The sequence below is a fragment of the Olea europaea genome, unplaced genomic scaffold (genome assembly GCF_002742605.1).
Source record: "Olea europaea var. sylvestris unplaced genomic scaffold, O_europaea_v1 scaffold652, whole genome shotgun sequence".
Classification (NCBI taxonomy): Eukaryota; Viridiplantae; Streptophyta; class Magnoliopsida; order Lamiales; family Oleaceae; genus Olea; species Olea europaea.
In genome coordinates this window covers 37,959-59,671 of record NW_019264892.1, presented here as the reverse complement: position 1 = coordinate 59,671, position 21,713 = coordinate 37,959, and the positions used below count along the sequence as shown (strand labels likewise).

At 35.9% G+C, this 21,713-nt stretch overlaps 1 protein-coding gene across 1 annotated transcript; it reads left to right on the top strand.

Annotated features, from left to right (window-relative positions):
• Positions 1-1,883: 1,883 nt before the first annotated feature.
• On the top strand, positions 1,884-20,904 carry LOC111390155 (CASP-like protein 5B2). The gene is made up of 3 exons (XM_023015160.1): positions 1,884-2,643; positions 3,734-3,866; positions 20,404-20,904. The coding sequence occupies exons 1-3, from the start codon at positions 2,513-2,515 to the stop codon at positions 20,602-20,604; spliced, it is 465 nt and encodes a 154-aa protein (XP_022870928.1). The 5' UTR covers positions 1,884-2,512; the 3' UTR covers positions 20,605-20,904.
• The last annotated feature ends 809 nt before the right edge of the window (positions 20,905-21,713 follow it).

Here is a 21,713-nt window from a genome sequence, read left to right as displayed (position 1 = left end):
TTTGAAGTTGTGACCTATAAGTACGCATCTGTGACCATGAATTGTAAAATTATGACGTTAATATATTTAATTAATAAAATATAATTAATTAATTAATAAATACTTGATTTTTTTCTATTTTTTATTTTTTGTATTTTTAAACTTAATGGTTGAAAATTGATTTGGTACATACTTAATACATGATTTATGATTTTTTCCCTAAAAAATATTGGTACTCTTTGTTAAAGAGCTAGCCAACTAATGTGTTTGGTTAAATAGCATGCTCTCACTGTTCTTTCGTTAAATGACCTTGCTGATGATTTGTATAAAAATGTTTTATTTTCATGCTTTAGGATAAGGAAAAAAAATATTTTTGCACTCTGTTTATTTATTTATTAATTAAAAATGTGATTAAAAAATAAATTGTTTTATGCTATTTCAATGGACTTTTTGATATAAAATTGTTATCAAATACAAGATGAGTTAACTAATGAAAAGTTTGAAGACAAGAATGACCTAAGAAATCGTTAGGGACATAAGTGCTATAATAAGCAAAGATTGAGAACCTAAGTGTAATTAAAATGTGATGAAATAAATAAAAAATTGTAATGTGAATATAATTACTCAATAAACAATACTAAATGTCATATATACCTCACAATTGTAAAAAGACCTTAGTAACCTTATCAATTCAAATTTAGCCTTTTTAGGTAATTCAACATCCACAAATTCCCTTCTCGTTTTGTCTCTTGAACGGATCGTGATACCTTCTTCATTGTATTCTTTACCTCTTTTGGACATCTTTTGGGTATTTGAACAAAAGTTGTTTACCATATTATTTATATTGAGAAATCGCTTCCCGAGGCATTACCCAGTGGTGCAAAGGTCATGAGGGAGGTAGTCTCGATCTTGCTGGCAGTCGTAGTGTTAGGGTTCGATTCCTGAGATATGAAATTGGACTCTTTGTGGGTATCAGTGTACGTGAAAGCTCTTGTTCCCTGACCTGTTGGGATACATCCCGCGATTTACCTCCCTCACGATACTCTAGGGATGGGGCGGTGGGGGCCCTCAAAGTTGGGGTTCAACCTTTATATTGAGAAATCTCAATTACATTTAAAGAAAGAAGAAATGCACTTTCGGAAATCTTATGCATATTGTATTTTTATTATTGAATATGGTATGAAATGATATTTTAGTTTGTATCATTTTTGTATTTATTGTGTTCTTGTGTTGTTTGTATCCATTGGATGATAACAACACTCTGACGATCTGTAATGTAGAACAACACTACAACAATTATCTGTCATATAAAACAGCACTGTACAATCGTTATTCATGTAAAACGACACTCAATTGGACAAATTTTTTGTGTTCTAATTGACAAGGGGTATAGAAACAAGAAAAGCTCTATTTCTTTGCACCTTGATCTTACATAAAAAATATGATTATTGCATAAGTCAATTATCTTCTCGGCAATCAACTAAATATTAATACGATCACAAACTTAATTTCAATCATACAACACCCAATTAAGTAAAAAATGATGGCTACTGCTTCTTAAATTAGAGGCAACATAACATTAAAATTAAGACCTAATTCAAGTGGTAAGATTAAATTTTAATAGACTGATGATCAATATTTGAACCTCCTTTTTGGGGAGGGTTGAAATCGAATGGTACATCACAATTAATAATTTTTCGAATGATTTTTATCAATAGAAATCACAATCGTCTACAATGAAAAGATGGAGACAACTCTATCAAAAAATGAAAGTTAAGGGCAAAAGTAAAGAGATATAGATTAAACAAAAAGGGATTATACCTTGTTCTTTATCCAGACCAAATCTATTCTAAGACATCAAATCTCAAAAGTATTATGTTATGGTTATGTTCTGTCAAAGCTCAATGGTAATCGAATCTATGCTTTAGGATAATGTTATTCCAAGACGTAAATATGCAAGAAAAAGATTGCACGCTGCTAAATTTGCAATTACGGAAGAATGGAGAGTAACTTGTCTCAAATGTACAACCGTCAGTGGCTATCGAAAAAGAAGAATACGAGATTCTAATTCGAGTAAACGACAATGAAATGGTTCCGACAAGAAATGATTAAAAATAATATAATTGTCCTGTAGGTGTGTCAGTATCAATCTATAGCTTAATTCATCTTATTTAAAATCGAAATTCATTCTACTAAATTAAGCAAATTCATTAAAGAGCAGCAAATCCAGCAAGACTTCTTTAATATATTTCTCAGCTTAACGGTTCTTTAGGTTGCAAGGATTTGGAATATTCACTTATTTCAATTTCAATCTCTATCGTAGCCATCTAAATCAATTTTATCCAACCGAATCCTCTTAGCTAAAAAATATATCCACTACAGAGAGTAATATGTATGATTTGGTGTCAAGTATTTATTTGGTGGGTTGATGAAATGGGGGAAATTGGAGCAATCTAGGGATTTGGAGAGGGCCCTTTTTGGTTTTGAGGAAAAGGGCAGTTTCTGATTTGAAGGGATTTACAGTGAAAGGGAGATGAAGGATTTGATGGGGAGCCCAGGGTCTGTCAGTGGATTATTGTTGAGGATTTTGCAATGTATACTTGCAGCTGGGTCCGTTGGAGTTATGGTTTCTGCTCATGGGTTTTCTAACTTCACTGCTTACTGGTATATTTCATTTCTCTCTGTCCTTTTCTTTTCCTCAAGAATATATATTTTCACTGGTGCTTTTTAAGTCTGGTTTTGCTTTTAGATTGATTTGTGAGTATTTCTTGTGACACATAAAAAGGGAATTTTGAATGTGGTATAGTCTAGAGGATCCTGGTTTTGTTCAATTTGATTGCAATACGGTTTGTTCCGTCTGCCTAATTTTTCTGGATAAGATGGATCTCTGACCCCCATTAATTTTTTATTAATTTTTTAAATTTCCTGAATTTAGTGAGCTTAAGTTCTAATAACAGGTAATATTTTTGTGTTTCAATCTATATTGTTGGTGTGAGAATGAAAATTATTTATAGAAACGTTCATCAATAAGCCAGGATGCTGTTGGTGTTACTACAGTAAGAGTTTTTAGCTTCCTGATTTAATTTTGAACGTCTGGAAGTTCAAATGAAAGTAAAGTGGTAGCTATTTGCGTATTAAGCGATGTAGACCCAACTTTTAGTAGATGCATGTTATTTCCCATGGAAAACTTACAGTGATCATCAAAAGTCGCAAAGCTGTAAAAACCAGAGTATAACATGCATCTACTAAAACTTGGGTCTTCGTCGCTTAAAACACAAATAGCTACCAATTTACTTTCATCAAAAGTTGCAAAGCTGTAAGAACCAGAGTATATGTATCTCCCTGATAGTATATTTGTCTACAAAATGCCTGATATTGTAAGTACCTATGGAAGTTTGATTTGTACTTTGTTATCTTAGTTATATTGAAGTGTAACTACAAATAATATCAACGGTTCTTTCATATATTTCCATTCAGAAAATCTTATAAATATTTGGCCACATCTAATGTGAAATGGTCTTGGATTCTTGGTCCTCGTATGGTATGAGACGTTAAGATGTCTCTGTAACTCAGTGAAAGTTGATATTTTTGTTTCCGTATTCCCTCATCCACAAACATACCGGTTTGCTCTAGCAGTCACGAGTATAAGAAATATTTTTGTCATTGAAGTAAATATTGCTATACACAGTCTACAAAGACTAATTGGATTTTAATCAATTTCATAATTTTGATGACATTTAACTGTTTGATTCAGCTATCTGATTGCATCAATGGGGCTTCAATTATTATGGAGCTTTGGACTTTCATGTCTAGATGCCTATGCTTTGTGGATAAAAAAAGACCTCCGTAGTCCAGTCTTAGCAAGCCTGTTTGTTGTCGGTGATTGGGTAATTACCTTCCCATTAATTCATTTACTGTATTGTACTGGACTCTGTCAACTTTTTATGATGCTTGATCTTGTTGTATGAAACCATATTGATAGCTATCATATCCCCTCCTGTCTTCATTTTTAATCAACTCGTGTTATGACATCCGGCATTTCCATTATGTCAAAGAAATTGATTCTGTGCCACAATATTTTATCAGAATGAGTTTGTGCCAAGCCTCTTGCCCCAGTTTTTGAGATAATGAATATGTTTTTAGGTACGAATTTCTATCTCCCGAGTTGGACTAGAGCACTTCAGGACTTTTCATTTGTAATTCAGATGGTAATTTTCATTTGCCAGGGCTTTGTATAAGTCTTTTCCCTTGTATGCTTAAATACTGTATAATTCTGCTTTGGACTTCGACAATGACAAGTTACGATTCATGCACTATAGTTGGAGCTAGCCACGTGAATTTTTGCAATATTTTACTTTCCGAAACTAAAGTAAATTTTTTTCTCGCCATTTTGTTCAATCTCAAAATATCTCCTCTGACAAGTCCAATAACATCTAATCCTCTACACCCATTTTAGGCCATGTTAAATTTCTTCTACCTCTTCATATTGTTACATGTACAATGGAGATTACTATCACTTTTCTGAATGATAGCTTGATTAGGTTTATCTACTCTAGTCATCTGAGTAATCTTTCCCTTATTTAATCTTCAACTAGGCTGCCTCAATATGTTAATGTGGTTTTTGTTTTCCTATTTTATTCATTCTAATATGACCGAATCGCGAGTATACCACGGATGAACCTGACGTACAGCTGCTAATAGCTGGCAGATCATGCCAAGGCTAAGTTCCAGATCTGAAAAGTCAAGTTTCAGATCAGCCTAGTGCACCAACCACATGGTACGAGGGGCACTCAAAGACCTAGCGAACGATGGCCCACCCCACCTAAGAGCTCTTATGTCCATCTTATATCCTAATCTCTAATTTTATTTTATTTTGTGTACTTTTGATCTTTTAATGGTGCACACCTCTAAATGTAGCTTTTCTATAGTCATTCTATAGAAATTGCTCTTAAATTGTGCAAGTAATTTTCAATCACAAGGAATTCTTTCTGCCTTTCTCCATTTGTACAACCTACTTTAATTCTATGCATTTGATGCACCTCAGTTTCTTTTTTTTTTTTTTTTTTTGTTAAAATTGAGCAACAGTATAGTACAGAGCCAAATGCCCATGCCGGCTATGACATTAGATGATTTTTAAGCCATTTATTTCTTTAAATTTTGTTGTTTTATTTGATTATGGTTTATTATATATTTTATTAAAAAAATGATGGACTAAGTTGCACTAAAGTTTGCATTAGGTCTAGATTTAGTAGTTGCCAACTATTTCATTATAGGTTTGACTTTGTGTAAGTGGAATATAAGGAAAGCTATCATATTTAATAGGTTACCTTTAATCAATATTGTAATTGATAGCTATCATATTTAGTTATGATTTCGATTCTATTTAATGAGATAATCTTTCACATTAAGAGGCATTGAGTCTTATTATTGGGTATATTTGACATTGTATTAGAACGGTTTGGATCCAAAACAAATTAACTTTTAAATTTCGTTTTTCTTGCCCGACCAATTTTTTTTGATATGCAGAAGCTGTTTCGCAGAAGCCCATCTGGCCCCTCAATTCTATCGTTAATTCTTCTCTCTCTACCCTACTATCTCTCTCAAGGGTTTTACAATATTCGAAACAGTGTTAAAATGCCTTCATCTGCCGTCGCAGCTTCCCTCCACCACCCTCTACAGTCGTCCTGAAAACCCATATCTATCGTAGCCACTAAGAACCTCAAGTTTATGAACCTGGCCAACAATCATCTTATGTGTAGGTGTGTTAATGAAAATGATAGTAGTATTGGGGAGAGAGTAGTGTAGTTTCATCGAGGGTCTTGGGTTATGTTGAAAGAGGGTAAGTATATGAATAAGAGTGGGTCGTGTGCTTTGTGGTTTAGGACATTGGTCGAGAACTTGAAGAAGGGCGGTGAGTTTGCGATCACGGAGGCAAAGGGAGTGGATTCTCTCTAACTTGCAATTTTTGCTTCATCTTTGGTGGCGTTTGGTGGCTGTGAATCTACACGATGGTGGCGGTAGGATGGTGATATTTCTCTAGTTTTTCCTAGGGTTTTTGCTGGAGGTAGATGTGGTGGCGTTCGTAGTTGTAGTTTGACTGTATTTGTTGATGGTTGCTGTGATGGTACCCAGGTGTTTGGTGTCAGTGGCGATGGTTGGTGATGATCGATGGAGTTCGTGATGTCAGGTGGGTATTGTTGGCAGTGGACGTGGTTCGTGATTGGTGGGGCAAGGCTAAGTGTGGGTAGTGATCGGTGATGTGGTAGTCTTGGCCGATAGCTTTGGGTTTAGGTAAGATAGAAGATGAATGTTAAGGGTTGATGGGTTTGTTGTATTGTGCTTAAGTTGTGGGCCTTTTTTATTTTTTATTTTCTTGTAGGTGGTTGACATGTGTTGAAGTATTAATTGGTTTTTTAGTTTGCTAGTTTGGGCCATGGGTCTGATTTTTCAAAGTTGGGCTTATTAGTTTATAGCGTAGTTTGGGTTGTTTTTAGTGTCTTGGTCTTATTGTTGTGGTAAAGTATTTTAACTAATTATTGGCTTACTGTAAGTGTATTGGGATGAAATATTTGTGTTGGAAAAAAATTAGGTTTAGTGGCTGATTTTGGTATAAAATTTGAGTGGGACCCGTCGGTCTAATTTGGAAGATCAAAGTTGATCCATTGTTTTCCTTTGTGAGAGCATAAAAAACCATATATTTACTCACCAAAATTGATGAATGAATGAATTAGAAATTGAAGATCAAAGTTTACCATCGAAAGATGGTTTATGTAGAAAAATAGAATTTGTCCCACATAGGAAAATGAAGAAAATATGAACTACTTTATATATCGTTACACTTTAGAAGGGTGTAATCTGATGCAGAGTGAATAACAAGAAATAAGGAGGAGAAAGGGGAGAAGAGAAGAGGGGGAAAACGGGGGGGAGAAAACGTAGAGACTGTAGCTAACTTTATTCAATTAATTCATCAACTGAAAAATAACAATGTAAAATAGGTTTAAATACTGAAAAATACTGCAAACCTAGGGTCAAGCCCAATACACAAGTCCATAAAATTAAAATAACCTAAGTCCAACTAAAATAATTAAAACTGGACTGGGATGTCCTCATCATAATCATGTGTAGTATAGATACTCTCTCCACGTGCGCGCGTAGGGGGTTCAAATCAAGGATCGAAATAGTACATCGAGCCTTGAACTTGTGAATGGACGAGACCTGCGTACACGAATATCGGACCGAACAGAGCAAAAATTCGCCCATTTGAAGTGTCTACGTTTTGCTATTTTTTGGCTTTCTTCAACTGACTGTTTAAATTTTAAATAGTCGAAACTCCAATATTCATTGTCGAGTTAATGACGTAACTCCTGGCCACTTAAGTGTTCATTACAACCTATTTATTTGGCAATCCTTTTCTATTGCATTCACCAGAAAAATACACGAAAATTCTTTGTTTGCATAAATCATTTTTCGTCTACTGCACAGAATTGTTTTGTCTGCATATATAGTTTATGTCAAGCGTCTGGGTGGTGTTATTGTTCGAATACTAAGTCAGTTTGTCGGAGTAGTTTTTGCAGTGCTCAGATTTTACTGGTTTATCGTTGTATCTTGGGAAACAGACGCTTGGATTAAATCTCAAGCGCTCACTGTGAGGGGGTGTATCTGTTTTAAGGAAACTGTGCTCACATAGGCCTCAGGTTGAAAGTTCATCCGTTGTTTGTTTATTTCCTGTGATTTTATCTTCATTGTTCGTATATTTCTACAATTTATTCGTGTCCTTTATATAATTTGCAATTTTATTATTTCGTTGTTCTATTTATGTTTTAAATAAAATCAGATTGATCTGAATTTTTTTGCAAACATTTATTTTGCTAAATGCAATTTCGGTATTTGTTAGTTGTATGTACGATATCTAACCTCACTGTTGATATGGAATGGGTAAAACCAATATGTATTAATATGGTAAAGTGCATATACGGTGAGCAGCAAATACGGTAGACTGCAAATGCACATATACGGTATATTGCATATACGGCATGCGTAAATCCGGTCTCTAACTTATATATATGATATGTGTGAATACGGTTTCATCCACTACACTAATTTAATCCAACAAACTTAAAACAAATTGTTAATATATATTGGTAGTAAACAAGTTGTTTATTTTGGTTTATTGGAGACTTATATTTGTTTCAATTTTAGAAATGGCTATCGAACCAACCAACATGGATGTTACCTAAATTGTTCATGCTGGAAATCAAGTTGTGGGCTCTACTGTGGCCCAAGGGCCAAGCTATGTTGTGACCCAGACTTTGGCTAAGTTGTCAAGTGATGTTGTGATTCAAACTGTGGCTCTAACAACTGGCCAAACTGTTACTGTTCCGGTTAATTATGGAGAAAAACCACAGAAATTCAAGAGATGGTAGCAGAAAATGATGTTTTACCTGACCATCTTGAATCTTGCGAGATTTTTGACCGAGACTGCTCCGAAACTCAATGAAGGAGGGGGAGATGTTCAAGCATTTGTGCCGAAACTACATTATGAACAGTTTAGCTGACACGCTATACAATGTATATAGTACTATGAAAACTGTTAAGGAGTTGTGGGAGTCTTTAGATCGGAAATATAAAACCGAGGATGCCAGAATTAAAAAATTCATTGTCGACAGATTCCTAGATTATAAGATGGTGGACTCCAAAACAGTTATCAGTCAAGTGCAAGAACTTCAAGTGATTCTTCACGAGATTCATACTCAAGGGATGATTTTAAGTGAAACCTTTCAAGTGGTTGCAATTATTGAAAAATTGCCTCCTGCATGGAAAGATTTAAAAAATTATCTTAAGCACAAACAAAAGGAAATGAACGTCGAAGAACTAATTGTTAGACTTCGAATTGAAAAAGATAACAAGAGTTTCGAAAAGAAGTGGTTTAATCCTGGTGTTGCTAAAGCTAATATTGTGGAGCATGGTCAAAACAATAAGATCCACAAAAACTAGTCTGGCCCATCCGGTGGCAAAGGAACTAAGCTAGGATCGAAAGGTGGAATTTCTAAAATTGTGACAAAGTAGGCCACGAATCTTTGGAGTGCAGATTGCCAAAAAAGAAAGAATTAAATATGGTTGATGCTATGTCAGAAATGAACCTTGCAGCCGTAATTTTTGAAGTAAACATGGTAGGTTCAAACCTAAAAGAGTAGTGGATTGACACCGGTGATATGAGGCACGTGTGCTCTAATAGAGAGTTGTTTGCTACATTCGAAACAATTGAGAATGGGGAGAAGTTTATGAGAAATTCAGCAACTTCTGAAATCAAGGGTCAAGGAAAGGTGGTTCTGAAAATGACCTCGGGAAAGGAGCTGGCTCTTAACAATGTGCTATATGTGCCGGAAATTCACAAGAACCTAGTGTTCGGGTCGCTTTTGAATAAGTATCTCTTTCGCATTGTATTTGAGTAAGACAAAATTATTTTGTCGAAAAGTGGAATATTTGTTGGAAAAATGTTATATTTCTGATAGTACGTTTGAACTGAATGTAATGGTTGTTAAATCAAAATGAATAAAGCAAACTCTTCTGCTTACTTATTTGAGTCTTCCAATTTGTGGCATGTTAGATTATGATATGTTAACTATGATATTTTACGTAAATTAGTTAACTTGAATTGCATACCCAACTTTCACATTGATTCCAAACATAAGTGTGAAACTCGTGTTGAGACAAAACTGACAATGTCATCCTTTAAATCAATTAAACGGAACACAGAACCACTTTATTTAATTCACAGTGACATATGTGATTTAAAATTTGTACAAACAAGAGGTGACAACAAATATTTCATTACTTTTGTCGATTATAGCACAAAATACTGTTATTTGTATTTGCTAAAAATGATGAAGCAATAGAGACATTTATTCTCTATAAGAATGAAGTTGAAACTCAACTTAATATGAAAATTAAGATGTTAAGAAGCGATCAAGGTGGTGAGTATGAAGCATCATTTGCTGAATTCTGTGATCAACACGGAATCATACATGAAACCACCGCACCTTATTCACTGTAACAAAACGGTGTTGTTGAACGGAAAAATCTTACTTTAAAAGAAGTGATTAATGCAATGTTAGTAAGTTCTGAGTTATCTCAGAATATGTGGGGGGAAGTTGTGTTATCAGCAAATTACCTTTTAAATAAAGTATCCCGAAAGAAAATGGAAAAGACTCTTTATGAACTATGGAAAGGAAGAAAGTCTTCTTATAACTACTTACGAGTGTGGGGTTGTATTGCTAAAGTAGTCATTCCAATATCAAAGAAGGTAAGGATATGGCCAAAAACAGTAGATTGTATCTTCATTGGCTATGCACATAATGCTTATCGATTTTTTGTGTATGATTCTAAAATCTCAAACATACATAAAAACATGATATTGGAATCAAGAAATGTTTCATTCCTTGAACATGTATTTTCATACAGGTCCAAATAGGAAGCAAGCTCCTCTAAACAAACATACGAGATTATGACTGAAAATAGTCAGGACGAAGAACTAGAAGAGGAGATTGAGGTTAGATGTAGCAAACGAGAAAGGACGGAAAAATCTTATGGTATTGATTTTCTGACATATATGTTAGAAAGTGAACCTCAAAGTTATCAAGAAATTGTGAATTCCTCGAAAGGACCTCAATGGAAAGATGCCATTAAAATTGAAATTGATTCCATACTGCAAAATCATACATGGGAGCTAATGGATCTTCCTTCAGGAATTAAACCACCAGGCTACAAATGGATTTTCAAAAGAAAAATGAAAGCAGATGGAACTATCGAAAAGTATAAGGTCAGATTAGTAATAAAAGGTTACAAACAAAAGGAATGCCTTGATTACTTTGATATGTATTCTCCAGTTACGAGTATAACATCTATTAGGGTGATACTTGCGATTGCCGCTTTGCGAAATCTTGAAGTACATCAAATTGATGTTAAAACTATCTTTTTAAATGGAGATTTAAAAGAAGAAATTTATATTGAACAACCTGAGGGGTTTTCGTCACAAGGACATGAAAAGAAATTCTGTAAACTAGTGAAGTCACTATATGGCTTAAAACAAGCATCCAAACAATGGCATGAAAAATTTGATAATGTCATGATAGAGAGTGTATTTAAATTCAACGAGTGTGACAAATGTGTTTACGTTAACGATACTAAAGATGGTTATGTCATTTTATATCTTTATGTTGACGACATGCTTATTGTTGGTAGTAACAATAAGATGATAGAATCTACTGAAAATATGTTAAATTCGAGATTTAATATGAAAGATATGGGTTTAGTTGATATTATACTTGGAGTCAAAATCTCAAGAATATCAGATAGGCTTGTTCTAAGTCAGTCAAATTATGTGGACAAAATTTTAGAAAAGTTCAATAAGGATGATACTTGCTTAGCTAGAACACCGATAGATACAAGTCAACATCTATCTAAAAATAAGGGTAAAAGTGTCTCTCAAGTAGAATACTTGAGAATTATTGGAAGTCTGTTATACTTGATGAGTTGTACTAGACCATACATAGTCTACACAGTCAGTAAACTGAGTAGATATATGAGTAATTCAGGAGCTGATCACTGGAAAGGAATAGTAAGAATACTAAGGTACTTAAAGATATATTCGTGACTATGAACTATACTATACCATATATTCAGCAGTCATTGAAGGATACAGTGATGCTAATCGAATATCTGATATAAAAGACTCAAAGTTCACCAGTAAATTTGTGTTCACATTGGGAGGTGCTGCCATATCCTGGAAATCTTCTAAGCAAACAGTTATAGCCAGATCTATGATAGAATCTGAGTTTATAGTTCTAGATAAATGTGGTGAAGAGGCCAAATGGTTGCGCAACTTCTTAGAGGATATTCCAAGATGGTCGAAACCTGTGCTAACAATTTGCATATATTGTGACAGTCAATCAGCAATTGGAAGGGCACAGAGCAACATGTACAATGGTAAGTGTAGACATATACGTTACAGACATAATATCATAAGATAACTAATCTCAACTGGAGTTATCACTATTGACTATGTAAGGTCAAAAGATAACATTGCGGAGGCTCAGCTAGGGCACAGGAGAACTGAGGTCGGGGGGTTAAATAACATAGATTAGCAAACTCGTTCGATTCCATGCTAATCTTGAGCTGCCATCCAAGCACGAATACCTTCGTTTAATATAATCTTTTTGGTGTAGAACACTTCGAGAATCAATATAATAAGACCTTTTCACTTTTTTTCTCTATCAGTGTACCCCCGTAGTCTCCCGCAAAGGTGTATTAAGGGTAGTAGCTTTGCCCAGCAGAATGCTGTTATAGAATTTGCTATTTCGGAATAGAATACGCTGTGTGTAACCAAAGGATTAAATAGAGAGTTAGTTGGGAAATTATCGAAAGGAATGAGATTTAATCCCTTGAATGGATAAGTCATTACAAAGGAAACCCAACCTAGTAGACTGGAGATCCCAAGATCGAGGTTCAAAGGGACAACCTAATTGTAAAGACTTAATAAAATCATTGTGGGGGTGTTACCTCCTGTCCATTCCTATGATATAACAGTGATGCTGGTAAGGATGAAGGATAAGCAATAGGCTTTTAATGATTCTTATATATCGTTAGTCGAGCTAAGTAATGCGGGTTACATGTAATGAGAAATCACCTATTTGAGAAAGAAGTGGGGCCGCTCCTAAGAGAATTGTGTAGGGCTCAATTCTTAGAAACTCTCACAGAACCAGGCGTATGTTCATGGCCAAAACGAACATAATAATGAGAACTAATTTGTGTTAGGAAGAATCCTGTGTGGAGTATATTATCGTTTACATTAATGGTAGAAATTCAAGGACAACGCGTCTACTGGTCAACTAGTAAAGTGAATGTGCTTTCACAAGGAAGATTCAAAGGGTAATACCTACCTATTTATGCAGGTTTCAACTATAGAACTGCATTACCAAGTCTAGTGTTTCACGGTCTTGTGTTTCTCCCAATTTTCATTAATGTGGGGGATTGTTGGAAAAAAATGGGTTTAGTGGCTGATTTTGGCATAAAATTTGAGTGAGACCCGTTGGTCTAATTTGGAAGATCAAAGTTGATCCGTGTTCTTCTCCGTGAGAGCATCAAAGCATATGTTTATTCGCCAAAATTGATGAATGGATAAATGAGAAATTGGAGCTCAAAGTTGATCATTGGAAGATGGTTTATGTGGAAAAATAGAATGTCCCACATAGAAAAATGAAGATAGCATAAACAATTTTATATATAGTTACACTTTGGAATGGTGTAATCATGTGTAGCATAAAGACTCTCTTTATGCGCGTGCGTAGGGGGTGCAAATCAATGATCAAAATAGTACAACGAGCCTTAAACTTGTGAGCGAGCGCGACTCGCGTACACGAATGCTGGACCGAATGGAGCAAAAATTGCCCCTTTGGAGTGTCTACGTTTTGCTATTTTTTGGCTTTCTTCAACTACTGTTTAAATTTTTAAAACAGTAGATATTCTAATATTCATTATTGAGTTAATGACGTAACTCCTGACCACTTAAGTTTCCATTACAACCAATTTATTTGGCAATCATTTTTCATTGCATTCACCAGAGAAATACACGAAAATTCTCTGTATGCATAAATCATTTTCCGTCTATTGCACATAATTGTTCTATCTGCATATATAGTTTCTGTCAAGCATCTGGGTGGTGATATTATTCGAATACTAAGTTCGTCGGTGTTGCGGAAGCTCTCTCAAAAGGATCTTTAAACGGTGGTTTTCCAGGCTCAGTCCAACGCAGCTTTCTCAACCAACAACCAGTCCAATCGGCTCCAAACCACAACCAATTGATTCACATTGGTTGCTATGCAATCTTACCCACGTAGGACAAGAAAGGATGATGATTTATGGCCACAAAGGCTAGGAGAAGACACTACAAAGGTATTCTATGAAAGAATCACTAATTGCACACGTTATACAAGCGTTCTGGACACTTCTAAACACCTTTTTCTCACACAAAAGGAGGCAGCCGGGTATTTCTTCTCTCAAAATCACACACTCATCATATGAAAGTAGCTAGGGTTATAGCCAAATATATAATCTAGGGTTAGGCTTTAAGTTTGGCCAATAGAGGGGTAAACGGGCCAAGATTCAAGCCATCCATAAGGAATACAATTGGGCCGGGTGTAGCTCATGGACTTGGTTGTTGGACTTATTTCATTCATCGGCCTATACCTATGAAATAATATTAACCCACGTTAACATCATAACCCGGGATTTATTGGGTATCAAAAACCCAACAAATCTCCACCTTGATACCCAATAAATCTGCAAGCAATCAAAACACACAGTTAACACTTGCATAAGCAAGGTAGCCAATAAAATTGGATCACAGACCTTACCTTGTGTTTCCAACTTGAAACACATACCATACCTGCTCCATGTACTCACTAGAGCTAAGGTCAAAAATACCCAAGTAGAAGTAAAGATTTAACAGTAAACAATCAAGAGCAAATACACATGAGATGACGATATATTATAGGATAACACACACAGATCTTTTCAGAAACACGTTCACATAGAACCATAAATTAACACCAAGTCCATCAAACCGCGGTCAACCACATATGCAACACATTCATAAATGACCCTAAGAAAATCTCACCACACTTATCCTATCTTATTCCGTGTTGCTCACACTTCGAGAACACATATCCTCTCATCGCCCACCACGCTCACTAGACAGATCACTCAACTCATGTCTAACTAGTAAGTCACAATAGATCCTAAGTTCACAGGATAATCCTCTATCTCCACATCACTTCTCCCAACCTACGTGGATAATGGGTCTCCATCTAACAGAAGTGATAGAAGTGTCTCTCTCACACTCCAACTGATCAGGGTCTCATTCCAGATAAAGGATCCTAGACATTTGATCACATCTCCACTCATGATCCAAATGTCACACTCCACATTCCCGGTACAAACCACCATGTACCCCTAGGTATCTATACTCGACCTCACCAAAAGACACAATATACTGCTAATACATCTTAACCCACTATGCATGCAAGCAATTACACCAAATAATCCTAATGTCTCAAATTCATGCAAATGCACATATCAAACACATTGAGATGTAGCAAATAATCACGCAACAAAATTTAGACAATCACACACATGCAGAAAAGGATCACACACAGATGCATATGCAGTGACTAGGTTTACACTCAATAAACCTCACTGGGGTCATAACTTGACCCCTCAACCAAATTCGTCTCGCCTCTCACCTTTCCCTTCAGTTCCTAATAAAGTGTCCAGACTTACTACAACTGTAACACCTTCTACCACTAGACTTGTCTCGTCCCTTGCCCTTCTTCTTACTACCCTCATCACTCGAGTCACTACTCGAATCACTACCGTCTTGAGTTCTACTTAAATTCATTTGCTTAAACTTCATCCCACTCCTCATCATATGTAAGTTGCCACTCTTCTTATTCTCTTTTTCAGCTTTAATCTCCATCTCCTTACTCTTAAGTGAGTCTATGACAATCTCGGGTGTTGAGGTGTCCCTACCATACTTAATTGCATTCTTAACTTCCCTATATGAATCAGGCATGGAATTAAGCAGGATAATAGCCTTATACGTTTCAGATACCTCTTCATCACAGTTAACGATGTCTTGAACTAATTTGTTAAAGACATCCAAATTATCATCAAAATCCTTTGAAGGATCCATTTTAAAGCTGAAAAATCGTTCAAGCAAGTACAATTTATTAGGAGTCGACTTAAGCAAATATAAATCCTCCAACTTTTTCCAAAGTTATTTTGTAGAATCCAGTTTTCCTATTTTTCTCAAAACAGTATCAGACAGGTGTAAAATAATTGAAGTGTATGCAAGTTCATCATACTCTTCTTTTTGTACTTCTGTTAAATTTGCAGGAAATTTGCCATCTATGGCTTTTGAAACTTTTTGTTGGACCAAAATACCCTTCATCTTTTGTTGCCAAATTGAAAAATCCCCTTCGCATTAAAAATTCCAACTTCAAAGCGTGAAGACATTTTTAAAAAACTAGAACAACCAAAAGTACAGATAGGTCACACAAAGTTATCCTATGGCCGCAATATACACCGTTCTAGATTCCCAGGGTTTCGTAAGATTCACGATCTTAGATCAAGGGAATGTTCGAACAGGTCAAGTCCAGGTGTTCTAACAGGAAAATCAATGCAACACGAAGGTATGTAAACAAAAGTTCGAATTTCCACGCAACAAGTCTCACACAGTGACTATATGACAGGTAAAGCACAAAATCAACTACCAACTTGCAATCAAAACTCAACACTTCAAAAAAACAGAGCAAATAATTTCTAAATTTTCTAGCACAAGCAATGGTTGCCAAGCAATGACAACCCCCAATCCTAACGATCACCCCACACGATGATCTGCTAATACTGAAATTTAAACTAAGTTAAGCCAATATACCAAAGCGGACCTATCTGAGTCCGTAGATTATGAGAGTTGCGAATTTATCACTTTAGGACCACCACTATTCGTCCTAAAGTCTCTGGAAACTGCAGCAACCCAAAAAATCACGATCGAGTCCCAAACGCCCGAAGAACAACGCTGTCCAGATTCTTCTGCGTACCCTGAAACAGAAAACTTTCAGCACGGAAAATGTCAGAAATAATATAAGGAACAAACTGCCTGAAAGGACTGTCGCCAGAAAATCCGTCACGCGCCCGCACGGGCCGTTTCTCCCTTTGTGCGTGGTCCTCACGCGCCACCACACGCGCCGCCGTCAACTGACGCGCCGGCCTGCAGGGTTCGCCTCCTCCTGCACATCACGCTAGTGGTCTCCGTTTCTCCAGACTTTTTCTGGATTGATCAGAAAATGCGAAAAACGGCGACTGATTTTAACAATTTTTGGACAGCTTCTTCGATCTGATTTCTGCAGCGTTTCTGCCGATTTTCTGGACGATTTCTGGTAGATTTCACGAGCCAAAACCTTCACCTTGAAGCTCTGATACCAATTGTTGCGGAAGCTCTCTTAAAAGGATCTTCAAACCGTGGTTTTCCAAGCTCAGTCCAACGCACCTTTCTCAACCAACAACCAGTCCAATTGGCTCCAAACCACAACCAATTGATTCACCTTGGTTGCTATGCAATCTTACCCACGTAGGACAAGAAAGGATGATGATTTATGGCCACAAAGGATAGGAGAAGATACCACAAAGGTATACTATGAAAGAACCACCAATTGCACACGTTATATAAGCGTTCTGGACACTTCTGGACACCTTTTTCTCACACAAAAAGGGGGCAGCCGGGATTCACTATTTCTTCTCTCAAAATCACACACTCATCATATGAAAGTGGTTAGGGTTATAGCCAAATATATACTCTAGGGTTGGGCTTTAAGTTTGGCCAATAAAGGGGTAAACGGGTCAAGATTCAAGCCATCCATAAGGAATACAATTGGGCCGGGTGTAGCTCATGGACTTGGTTGTTGGACTTATTTCATTCATCGGCCTATGCCTATGAAATAATATTAACCCACGTTAACATCATAGCACGGGATTTATTGGGTATCAAAAACCCAACAGTCGGAGTAGTTTCTGCAGTGCTCAGATTTTACTGGTTTACTATTGTATCATGGGAAACAGACGCTTGGATTAAATCTCAAGCACTTATAGTGAGGGGACGAATTTGTTTTAAAGAAACTGTGCTCGCACAGGTCTCGGGTTGAATGTTCATCCGTTATTTGTTTATTTCCTACGATTTTATCTTCATTGTTTGCATATTTCTGCAATTTATTCGTGTGATTCAAATAATTTGCAGTTCAATTATTTTGTCGTTCTATTTATGTTTTGAATAAAATCAGATCGATCTGAATTTTTTTTGCTAATACTCAGTTTGGTAAATGCAATTTTGATATTTGTTAGTTGCATGTACGATATCTAACTTCACTGTTGATATGAAATGGGTAAAATCAATATGTATAAATACGGTAAAGTGCATATACGGTGAGCAGTGAATACGGTAAGGTGCAAATACGGTAAACTGCTTGTAAATACGGTAAGTTGCATATACGGTATGCGTAAATCTATTATCAAACTTACATTTATGGTATGTGTGAATTCAATTTCATCCACTACACTAATTTAATCCTACAATTTGTTCTCACTATGAGCCACTTTATTAGTGTATTGGATAGATCATTGGGCTACAGTTTTATGGGTTGATTATTAGGTTGAAGTGTTGGGCTACTTTATTTAAAATTCTAAAAGATTAGTGATTGAGGCTGAATATTGAGCTGCATAATTCTACTGATTATTGAATTTTTTTTGGAGACTGCATAATTCTGGGATATTTTTTTCTGAATATTTGGTTTTTCACTCCAGAGTCAACTAGCGCAAATGGTGGAGAAGATGTGAGAAGATGTGAGAAGTTGTCTTAAGAAGGGTGGATACCAAAGGGATTTTCTTGGTAGTTGTGAAAATGTTTGTTGTTGTGGTTTTGGCTTTTAGATGATAAGCTAGAGTTTTGAATTCTTAGAGGAGGATCGTCTTTGAGTTTTTAGTATAGGCTATTCGATAGAATTTCTTCCAACTGTAGCATCTTGGCCAATGATATATTACTGGATTGGCTTTAGAGTGTTTTTGGAGTGAATTCTCCGGACTAATAGAGCTCACTGTGTGTAGTCGTCACACTTTGTGAAATTTTTTTTTTTGGAAATTCTTAGAGTGTGAGCTTTCTGGAGTAGCTTTGGAATGTTTTTGGAGTGATTTGGAATAGTTCTTGACTGTCTTTTGCACTATTTGTTGTTCTTGAGTCTCTCGTCGTCACTATTTTTCGTAGATGGTTGCTGTGATTTGAGTCTCTTCTTTGTGGGCACGTGCATTACTGGCAGTTCATGATTGCAAATTGATTTTTTACCCGTATTAATTTGAGGGGGACGTCAGTAATATATAAGGAAAGCTATAAAATATAATATGTTACTATTAATAAATATTGTAATTTATAGCTACCATATTTAGTTGTGATTTTGGTTCTATATAATGAGAGAACCTCTTCCATCGAGAGGTATCAAGTTTTATTGAGTTCCATTGAGTATATTTGACACTTTGATTTTGATAAAAAATAATATAGTGATAGTGTTATTGTTTTTGCTCACTTGTGGATGGTAAAAACTAATCAACAACGAGGACAACTATGAGGCTGGACCATGAAAGTGTTTTACTCCACCTCGCCTTGTCTCTCCCCATCCCCATCTTAGCCCTGAGTTGGTATCAGAGCACTGCTGCATTTCTAATAGAGATGGGTTTCTTAGATGAGATTAAATATCAAGAGGACATGGGACAAATTTACTATGAGCCGATCCATTCAGAAAATGGATACGTTGAAAGCCCATCATAGGGTATTGTTGGGTGCCATTGGAGGCTGTCGGCATTAGAGAGGCAACAATAGGGATTGGTACAATAAAAGTTTGGGCACGAGCAGCACGACAACCAGTATGGAATCGGTCATAATGGAGGACTCTAATGACAATGACCATCATTTTGTCCCTTTCAATCTTGAGCTACAAATGGATGTTGATTTAAGTGAAGTAATAACGATCTAACGACTTTTTATCTGGAGCCTTATTTTTATGAGGAGAAGAATGGTATGTCTTCTGAGTTGTTTATGGAGAGCAGTGCTTATATAAAGAAGCCAAAAACTGCATTTTATGTGATTGGAATCTGGCAGCTTGAAATCATGAGATTTGTCTTAAAATTGAAAATTTTCTATGTTTAATCTTATTTCTATTACAAGTATGAGGCCAATAAGTTTACTGTGTTTGCAAAGATTGGGAAGCTTTTTTCAATTATCGTGGCTTCGACTCTATTTCACATCTCAGCCAAGATGATGTCAACATTCGTGATGTGAATGTGTCATCAATAAGTTCCAATTTGAAGTCTTGTAATGCTAACGATGAGTGCCTTCCTTTACGTGGCTTGATTAGGTTTGAGATTTAAAGATCATATAATGAAATCAAGAGAGCAATTTTAGCAAATTCTTCAGCATCGGTCACAATGAGTTTACTTATTATTCCCATGGACTTTCGAAGTGGAGCGCATCGATTAAGAGGCATTGGAAGAAGATATGGCACAAGATTCAAGGACAAATCTTCCTCATTTCAGAGAGGATGATGCAGTGCAAAATCTGCATGTGGGCCATGACTTCAGATGATTTATAAGTCATTTCTTTATTTAAATTTTGTTGCAGTATATAGTTATGGTTTATTATATATATTTTCATTAGGAGACGAGGGGCTAAGTAGTAATGTTTATTAAAGTTCGCCTTTATCATGCTTTTACTCCTTAAATCCATTATTTTCCACCTCAGTTCAGTGAATAATATCAGATCAAATGCAGGTAACAGCTACCTTATCACTTGCAGCTGCGTGCTCTTCAGCAGGAATTGCAGTTTTGTACGGGAGAGACTTGAAATTTTGTACGGGTCCAGTACATCTCCCATGTGACAGATTTGAGCTCTCCATATCTCTGGCATTTGCGACTTGGTTCCTAGTCGCAATGTCGTCTCACGTGACGTTCTGGATCCTGGCGTCTATTTAAATTATTCAAGATTAGGTTTCCTTTTGTGCCTTTGACATATTCCACACCTTCACATGTAAATCTAACTATTGCTGTTTTAACTTATTTCTCCTTGAAATGGTCAATTTTCCTTTTCATTTATGGTTCTTTTTTCACTTTGATATGTTGGGTTTCTCTGGTCTAATGGAGCTCGATTAAGTTTCCACTTGTCTTGTAGAAGAGTTGATGTATTTGCACTTAAAAGTATTGAATTTGCACATGATTAAATTGACAGTATTCAGTGCGCTGACTAGCTATGATATTTGCACATAATCAAATTGACATGTTATGATTTTCTGATACATTTTGCTCTGATCAATGATTACAGTGTCTAATCCATTAATCAGCTATGGCCACAAGAACAAGCTTGTCTTGGGGCTCAACGAACCATAATGATTGGTAATTTGGGATCTATATCTTTGAAGGAACGTTCCTGCATGTACATGGCCACCTGTACGTTTCCCTTTGTCAACGTACTGGGCTGACGTGTAGCTTTTTTGTCTTTGAAGCTTCTCCTGTAACTATACTGATGACATATTCAATTTCTTCAGCCACTTCTTGCATAGAAGGTGATTCTGCCTTTGTTCGTTCATTCAAACATGCTGTTGCCAGATTCCCAATCGCTCTCATCGTCTCCAACTCGACTTTACTAGCCCCTTCTTTAAGCATTGGATCAATAATATCCATCAACTTTTCTTCATTTAAACCACCGGGTTCATATTTTCTTCTTCTTTGAAATAATAGCTTTTTTCGAGATTGGTAGCTCCATTAGAATGACTCCAAAACTGTAAGGTCGCTCCTGTCAGTTAATTGGAGATTGAGGTAATATTCTGAATCAAGATAGCCTAAAGTTCCAACATATCTAGACTAGAGGCGGCCCTAAAGGTGTACGAGTTGAGTGATTGCACAGGACCTCAAACTTGTAGGAGTACAAATTATTATTATTATTATTATTATTTTTTTTTATAGTTGTATATTTATTTATAATTAAATATTTAAAACATAATTTTTTTATTATTATGCATAAGATATTAAAATTAAGAATAATGTGACTAACTAATTATAATTTTCTTGAATATAATATTCTTAAA

Excerpts from the sequence above, each read along its gene's own strand:
- LOC111390155 (XM_023015160.1), top strand. The coding sequence starts at position 2,513 with ATGAAGGATTTGATGGGGAGCCCAGGGTCTGTCAGTGGATTATTGTTG. Across the intron at positions 2,644-3,733 it reads TCTAACTTCACTGCTTACTG|CTATCTGATTGCATCAATGG; the intron begins GTATATTTCATT and ends TGTTTGATTCAG. Across the intron at positions 3,867-20,403 it reads TGTTTGTTGTCGGTGATTGG|GTAACAGCTACCTTATCACT; the intron begins GTAATTACCTTC and ends GATCAAATGCAG.